This window comes from Taurulus bubalis, assembly GCF_910589615.1.
Source record: "Taurulus bubalis genome assembly, chromosome: 9".
Classification (NCBI taxonomy): Eukaryota; Metazoa; Chordata; class Actinopteri; order Perciformes; family Cottidae; genus Taurulus; species Taurulus bubalis.
This window is the reverse complement of record NC_136597.1, coordinates 1078796-1088113: the sequence shown is the minus strand read 5'-3', so window position 1 is coordinate 1088113 and position 9318 is coordinate 1078796. Positions and strand designations below refer to the sequence as shown.

Below are 9318 nucleotides of genomic sequence, written 5' to 3'. Positions count from 1 at the left end.
CGCTCACGCCGCAGCTAGCCCGTTAGCATGTAGCGCGCTGCCCGCTAGCACAGATCCCGGCCACACTCTACGGGACGCTCCCCGGGTTTAGCTGCTCCGCTGCGGGGTTACAGAGACACAAGCACCGGGACGCGCTGCTGCTCGGCTCTGCTGCTGCTCACACGCTGGTAACACCGGCGGCCACGTTGAGAACCTTTGAACCGGAAGTGAATTAGCCAAAACAGGCTCGGAGAAACGGAAGTACGTCATCACGCGGACAGTTCACACTGCGCGGGAAAAGCTGCCGTAGTATAAACAGAACGACGTGTTTTCTCTGAGAGGACGATGGTTCAGCTAGTCATCAGGTAGGAGGGCGGTTTATATATATATATACTCAGGTGTGAGGTCTGTTTATATGTACATGTATAGAAGAGGTCTGTGTGTATATATACATGTATAGAAGAGGTCTGTGTTTATATACACATGTATAGAGGAGGTCTGTGTTTATATACACATGTAGAGAGGAGGTATGTGTTTATATACATGTATAGAGGTCTGTGTTTATATACATGTATAGTGGTCTGTGTTTGTATACATGTATAGAGGAGGTCTGTGTTTGTATACATGTAGAGAGGAGGTCTGTGTTTATATACATGTATAGTGGTCTGTGTTTATATACATGTAGAGAGGAGGTCTGTGTTTATATACATGTATAGAGGAGGTCTGTGTGTATATATACATGTATAGAAGAGGTCTGTGTTTATATACACATGTATAGAGGAGGTCTGTGTTTATATACATGTATAGAGGAGGTCTGTGTGTATATATACATGTATAGAAGAGGTCTGTGTTTATATACACATGTATAGAGGAGGTCTGTGTTTATATACACATGTATAGAGGAGGTCTGTGTTTATATACATGTATAGAGGAGGTCTGTGTGTATATATACATGTATAGAAGAGGTCTGTGTTTATATACACATGTATAGAGGAGGTCTGTGTGTGTATATACATGTAGAGAGGAGGTATGTGTTTATATACATGTATAGAGGGGGTCTGTGTTTATATACATGTATAGTGGTCTGTGTTTATATACATGTAGAGAGGAGGTCTGTGTTTATATACATGTATAGAGGAGGTCTGTGTTTATATACATGTATAGAGGAGGTCTGTGTTTATATACACATGTACAGAGGAGGTATGTGTTTATATATACATGTATAGAGGAGGTAAGTGTTTATATATACATGTATAGAGGAAGTCTGTGTGTATATATACATGAATAGAGGAGGTCTGTGTGTGTATATACATGTAGAGAGGAGGTATGTGTTTATATACATGTATATAGGAGGTCTGTGTTTATATACATGTATAGAGGAGGTATGTGTTTATATACATGTATAGAGGTCTGTGCTTATATACATGTATAGAGGAGGTATGTGTTTATATACATGTATAGAGGTCTGTGTTTATATACATGTATAGTGGTCTGTGTTTATATACATGTAGAGAGGAGGTCTGTGTTTATATACATGTATAGAGGAGGTCTGTGTTTATATACATGTATAGAGGTCTGTGTTTATATACATGTATAGTGGTCTGTGTTTATATACATGTAGAGAGGAGGTCTGTGTTTATATACATGTATAGAGGAGGTCTGTGTTTGTATACATGTATAGAGGAGGTCTGTGTTTATATACATGTATAGAGGTCTGTGTTTATATACATGTAGAGAGGAGGTCTGTGTTTATATACATGTAGAGAGGAGGTCTGTGTTTATATACATGTAGAGAGGAGGTCTGTGTTTATATACATGTATAGTGGTCTGTGTTTGTATACATGTAGAGAGGAGGTCTGTGTTTGTATACATGTAGAGAGGAGGTCTGTGTTTATATACATGTATAGTGGTCTGTGTTTATATACATGTAGAGAGGAGGTCTGTGTTTATATACATGTATAGAGGAAGTCTGTGTTTATATACATGTAGAGAGGAGGTATGTGTTTGTATACATGTAGAGAGGAGGTCTGTGTTTATATACATGTAGAGAGGAGGTCTGTGTTTATATACATGTATAGTGGTCTGTGTTTATATACATGTAGAGAGGAGGTATGTGTTTGTATACATGTAGAGAGGAGGTCTGTGTTTATATACATGTAGAGAGGAGGTCTGTGTTTATATACATGTATAGTGGTCTGTGTTTATATACATGTAGAGAGGAGGTCTGTGTTTATATACATGTATAGAGGAAGTCTGTGTTTATATACATGTATAGAGGAGGTCTGTGTTTATATACATGTATAGTGGTCTGTGTTTGTATACATGTATAGAGGAGGTCTGTGTTTATATACATGTATAGAGGAGGTCTGTGTTTATATACATGTATAGAGGTCTGTGTTTATATACATGTATAGAGGAAGTCTGTGTTTATATACATGTACAGAGGAGGTCTGTGTTTATATACATGTATAGAGGAGGTCTGTGTTTATATACATGTATAGTGGTCTGTGTTTGTATACATGTATAGAGGAGGTCTGTGTTTATATACATGTATAGTGGTCTGTGTTTATATACATGTAGAGAGGAGGTCTGTGTTTATATACATGTAGAGAGGAGGTCTGTGTTTATATACATGTATAGAGGAGGTCTGTGTTTATATACATGTATAGAGGAGGTCTGTGTTTGTATACATGTAGAGAGGAGGTCTGTGTTTATATACATTTAGAGAGGAGGTCTGTTTATATATACATGTATAGAGGTCTGTGTTTATATACATGTATAGAGGTCTGTGTTTATATACATGTATAGAGGTCTGTGTTTATATACATGTAGAGTGGTCTGTGTTTGTATACATGTAGAGAGGAGGTCTGTGTTTATATACATGTAGAGAGGAGGTCTGTGTTTATATACATGTATAGAGGAGGTCTGTGTTTATATACATGTATAGAGGTCTGTGTTTATATACATGTATAGAGGTCTGTGTTTGTATACATGTATAGAGGAGGTCTGTGTTTATATACATGTATAGTGGTCTGTGTTTGTATACATGTATAGAGGAGGTCTGTGTTTATATACATGTATAGTGGTCTGTGTTTATATACATGTATAGAGGAGGTCTGTGTTTATATACATGTATAGAGGTCTGTGTTTGTATACATGTAGAGAGGAGGTCTGTGTTTATATACATGTATAGAGGTCTGTGTTTGTATACATGTATAGAGGAGGTCTGTGTTTATATACATGTATAGTGGTCTGTGTTTATATACATGTATAGAGGAGGTCTGTGTTTATATACATGTATAGAGGAAGTCTGTGTTTATATACATGTATAGAGGAGGTCTGTCTTTATATACATGTATAGAGGAGGTCTGTGTTTATATACATGTATAGTGGTCTGTGTTTGTATACATGTATAGAGGAGGTCTGTGTTTATATACATGTATAGTGGTCTGTGTTTATATACATGTATAGAGGAGGTCTGTGTTTGTATACATGTATAGAGGAGGTCTGTGTTTATATACATGTATAGTGGTCTGTGTTTGTATACATGTATAGAGGAGGTCTGTGTTTATATACATGTATAGTGGTCTGTGTTTATATACATGTATAGAGGAGGTCTGTGTTTGTATACATGTATAGAGGAGGTCTGTGTTTATATACATGTATAGTGGTCTGTGTTTATATACATGTATAGTGGTCTGTGTTTATATACATGTATAGAGGAGGTCTGTGTTTGTATACATGTATAGAGGAGGTCTGTGTTTATATACATGTATAGTGGTCTGTGTTTATATACATGTATAGAGGAGGTCTGTGTTTATATACATGTATAGAGGAAGTCTGTGTTTATATACATGTATAGTGGTCTGTGTTTATATACATGTATAGAGGAGGTCTGTGTTTATATACATGTATAGAGGAAGTCTGTGTTTATATACATGTATAGAGGAAGTCTGTGTTTATATACATGTATAGAGGAGGTCTGTGTTTATATACATGTATAGAGGAGGTCTGTGTTTATATACATGTAGAGAGGAGGTATGTGTTTATATACATGTATAGAGGAGGTCTGTGTTTATATACATGTATAGAGGAGGTCTGTGTTTGTATACATGTAGAGAGGAGGTCTGTGTTTATATACATGTATAGAGGAGGTCTGTGTTTATATACATGTATAGTGGTCTGTGTTTGTATACATGTATAGAGGAGGTCTGTGTTTGTATACATGTAGAGAGGAGGTCTGTGTTTGTATACATGTATAGAGGTCTGTGTTTATATACATGTATAGAGGTCTGTGTTTATATACATGTATAGAGGTCTGTGTTTATATACATGTAGAGTGGTCTGTGTTTGTATACATGTAGAGAGGAGGTCTGTGTTTATATACATGTAGAGAGGAGGTCTGTGTTTATATACATGTATAGAGGAGGTCTGTGTTTATATACATGTATAGAGGTCTGTGTTTATATACATGTATAGAGGTCTGTGTTTGTATACATGTATAGAGGAGGTCTGTGTTTATATACATGTATAGAGGAGGTCTGTGTTTATATACATGTATAGAGGTCTGTGTTTATATACATGTATAGAGGAGGTCTGTGTTTATATACATGTATAGTGGTCTGTGTTTATATACATGTATAGAGGAGATCTGTGTTCATATACATGTATAGAGGTCTGTGTTTGTATACATGTAGAGAGGAGGTCTGTGTTTATATACATGTATAGAGGTCTGTGTTTGTATACATGTATAGAGGAGGTCTGTGTTTATATACATGTATAGTGGTCTGTGTTTATATACATGTATAGAGGAGGTCTGTGTTTATATACATGTATAGAGGAGGTCTGTGTTTATATACATGTATAGAGGAAGTCTGTGTTTATATACATGTATAGAGGAGGTCTGTGTTTATATACATGTATAGAGGAGGTCTGTGTTTGTATACATGTAGAGAGGAGGTCTGTGTTTATATACATGTATAGAGGAGGTCTGTGTTTATATACATGTATAGTGGTCTGTGTTTGTATACATGTATAGAGGAGGTCTGTGTTTGTATACATGTAGAGAGGAGGTCTGTGTTTGTATACATGTATAGAAGAGGTCTGTGTTTATATACATGTAGAGAGGAGGTATGTGTTTATATACATGTATAGAGGAGGTCTGTGTTTATATACATGTATAGAGGTCTGTGTTTATATACATGTATAGAGGTCTGTGTTCTGACATGACAATATGATGTACTTTTAGAAATGAAAGCTTTCCAGGCTGTATTATGTAATACCAGCTGTATTAATGTCCCTGGGCTCTGCAGGGGCAGTGTGGATGGCAGCAGTCCTCCAGAGTGGCTGCTGGTGGAGCTGCAGGGAGAGATGGTGTCCAGACACAGCTCTGGTCTGGCAGGGAACGTCATGGGAGACCTGCTCTACACCAAAGAGGTGAAGGACCCTGAGCGTAGAGACTCTGATCAGGGCTGCTCAGTAGGGGCTGCCAGGGAAAACTGTTTCTAGCATGCACAAAATATGCACCCAAATAAATACATTTTGAATAGTTCTTGCTTCAGGGATATTTAAATGTAGCTGTTGGAACCTGAACCAGGCAACACATGTGTGATGGTCTGTTTCAGAGACAATGGAGAAGCTCATAAGTCGTCTGCTTGTGAGGTGAAACGTTTACCAACCAGCAGCATCACAAACGCATGTGATCCTTTATCAACTGACTCAGGGGTTCTATGAACAAAATGGAAATTTGTGAAGTTTTGGGAGGTGACTTCTCCTGGCATCTTTGAGCTGGATGGACAATGATACAGCAAATTGTGTCTAACATGATATGTATACATGTCACATTTTATGAAGCTGACATCCTTTCATCAGATCATAGACTCATGTGACCGTATTGTCGGGTCAATGATGGGTCCTTCACATTTCAGAAATGTATTATTGCACAAGCAAATATTGCCTTGTCATTTTTTTCTAGAACCACGTTTTCTGTTGTATTTGTTTGAGCGGCAAGTAACAAACCACTATTTAGAATGGATTTGAAGCTGTGTCATTTCTCAATTTAATGGTTGTATAAAATACTACTACTGGTGTTGCTTTAGCTCTACTGCAGCAGAAGTAAAGGTTCTGCTCATGTTGCTTTAGCTCTACTGCAGCAGAAGTAAAGGTTCTACTCATGTTGCTTTAGCTCTACTGCAGCAGAAGTAAAGGTTCTGCTCATGTTGCTTTAGCTCTACTGCAGCAGAAGTAAAGGTTCTACTCATGTTGCTTTAGCTCTACTGCAGCAGAAGTAAAGGTTCTGCTCAAGTTGCTTTAGCTCTACTGCAGCAGAAGTAAAGGTTCTACTGGTGTTGCTTTAGCTCTACTGCAGCAGAAGTAAAGGTTCTGCTCATGTTGCTTTAGCTCTACTGCAGCAGAAGTAAAGGTTCTACTCATGTTGCTTTAGCTCTACTGCAGCAGAAGTAAAGGTTCTACTGGTGTTGCTTTAGCTCTCCTGCAGCAGAAGTAAAGGTTCTGCTCAAGTTGCTTTAGCTCTCCTGCAGCAGAAGTAAAGGTTCTGCTCAAGTTGCTTTAGCTCTCCTGCAGCAGAAGTAAAGGTTCTGCTCATGTTGCTTTAGCTCTCCTGCAGCAGAAGTAAAGGTTCTGCTCATGTTGCTTTAGCTCTCCTGCAGCAGAAGTAAAGGTTCTGCTCAAGTTGCTTTAGCTCTACTGCAGCAGAAGTAAAGGTTCTGCTCATGTTGCTTTAGCTCTCCTGCAGCAGAAGTAAAGGTTCTGCTCAAGTTGCTTTAGCTCTACTGCAGCAGAAGTAAAGGTTCTACTGGTGTTGCTTTAGCTCTACTGCAGCAGAAGTAAAGGTTCTGCTGGTGTTGCTTTAGCTCTCCTGCAGCAGAAGTAAAGGTTCTGCTCATGTCTCCTCATCAGGGGACCCCGGTGCTCATCGTCGGGCATCACATTCTCTATGGGAAGCAGCTCAAACTGGAGAAGCCCCTGGCCGTCCTCACCAAGCATTCCAGTCTGCAGGACGGCAGCGAGGACGTCACGCAGGTAGCCATGGAAACGGACCAGCAAGAACCCGCCTCCACCTCCTACAGCGTGTCCGCCCTCATCAAACGCAAGCTGATCTTTAAGACACGCCCCAAACCCATCATCACCAACGTGCCCAAGAAGGTGTAGCGGGCCTGCGGTTCCTCTCTGGGTCAGAACCGCCCCCTGGAGGTGTCCTTCAGGTTCTCTCTGACCGGCAGTCTGAGACGTGTTGAGCCGTTGGTGGATCCTGCCACACGTTGGAGTCTTTATGAAGCTATGGATGTTGTGTTGTTTAAACCCCATGAGGGTCTAAATGCTGTTCCAGAGGTTTTTGCAAACTGACACATTGTTTTCTGGATGGAATGCTTAAGTTTTCTGCAAAGACAAAATAAAGAATATTTGAGATCAGCAACTTCGATTCATAAGTCTCCAAACAAGCCACCCAACGTCTCCACCAGAGGGCAGCGTTGTCCTTTCAGTGATCCTGGATCATCTCTCCACTGCAAGGAAGATGTGACCTCACATTGTTTACAGATACTCTGAACAAAAGTCTGCAATGTAGAACCACTGTTGATAATACATGATTCCAAGAGATTTCATTTGATATCAGATATCGGTCTCGATTTATTAACCCACCACTTCTACTGGTACCCCATCTACTGGTACCCCATCTACTGGTACCCCATCTACTGGTATCACATCTACTGGTACCCCATCTACTGGTATCACATCTACTGGTACCCCATCTACTGGCACCACTTCTACTGGCACCACATATACTGGTACCACATCTATTGGTACCCCATCTACTGGTACCACATCTACTGGTACCACTTCTACTGGCACCACTTCTACTGGCACCACATCTACTGGTACCACATCTACTGGTACCACATCTACTGGTACCACTTCTACTGGCACCACTTCTACTGGTACCACATCTACTGGTACCACTTCTACTGGTACCACATCTACTGGTACCACTTCTACTGGTACCACATCTACTGGTACCACATCTACTGGTACCACTTCTACTGGCACCACTTCTACTGGTACCACATCTACTGGCACCACATCTACTGGTACCACATCTACTGGTACCACTTCTACTGGCACCACTTCTACTGGTACCACATCTACTGGCACCACTTCTACTGGCACCACTTCTACTGGTACCACATATACTGGCACCACTTCTACTGGTACCCCATCTACTGGCACCACTTCTACTGGTACCACATCTACTGGCACCACTTCTACTGGCACCACTTCTACTGGTACCACATATACTGGCACCACTTCTACTGGCACCACTTCTACTGGTACCACTTCTACTGGTACCACTTCTACTGGCACCACTTCTACTGGCACCACATATACTGGCACCACTTCTACTGGCACCACTTCTACTGGTACCACATATACTGGTACCACTTCTACTGGTACCCCATCTACTGGCACCACTTCTACTAGTACCACTTCTACTGGCACCACTTCTACTGGTACCACATATACTGGCACCACTTCTACTGGTACCCCATCTACTGGCACCACTTCCTCTCCCCAGAATGCATGGGTCATATTGATGGTATTTCATGTCAGTTAGAAATGATCAAGTGGTGGCAGGTAGTGTCTCAAGTTTGGAAAATATTTCCACATAATGAACTTAAAACCCCTGGATGTTCACTTTTGGTCACACTGTTTTGATGCTGAATTTAGAGGTTTTAGTTTTCCCACAATGCACCCTGTTGTAGGTACAGTGTTGTTGCTCCTGTGAGCTGGTTTCAGGACATTACATGTGATGTTTAAGTTCATCACATGCTGGATTCAGCGGGAGTATTCTTCTTTTTCAAACACTACAAATGTATGAGAGAACTTCCTCCAATGATTTAATTGTTTCTTAACAAGACTGAATAGAATCCTAAATTGGCATACTGGACACTGTCAAGATAAATATATCTTTTTGTCAAAGACTGGTCGGTCCTTATAAATTGTAATCGGACAGAAACCTTTCTTAAAGTTACTTACAGTTACACAGACAGTTACTGGTAATACGTCACAGAATTGGGCGACATCACGAACACCGTGAGCGCGTTGAGACGGAGCCACAGCTCGGAGGTAGAGCCGGCTGCCCTTCCATCGGTAGATCGGCGGTTCAACCCCCGGCTCCCCTGGTCCATGTGGATGTGCTCTTGGCGAGACGCTGAGCCCCCTGAGGCTGTGCCATCGGAGGGTGGATAATGACATGAAGTGGAAAGTGCTTTACAAATGCACATCCATTTACCATCGACTGAGTTTAGAAAGCACAGTTTAAAT

At 40.5% G+C, this 9318-nt stretch overlaps 1 protein-coding gene across 1 annotated transcript; it reads left to right on the top strand.

The window, feature by feature from the left end:
* Positions 1-229: 229 nt before the first annotated feature.
* Positions 230-7339, top strand: chtf8 (CTF8, chromosome transmission fidelity factor 8 homolog). Its single transcript, XM_079223098.1, has 3 exons — positions 230-344; positions 5292-5415; positions 6898-7339. The coding sequence occupies exons 1-3, from the start codon at positions 325-327 to the stop codon at positions 7147-7149; spliced, it is 396 nt and encodes a 131-aa protein (XP_079079224.1). The 5' UTR covers positions 230-324; the 3' UTR covers positions 7150-7339.
* The last annotated feature ends 1979 nt before the right edge of the window (positions 7340-9318 follow it).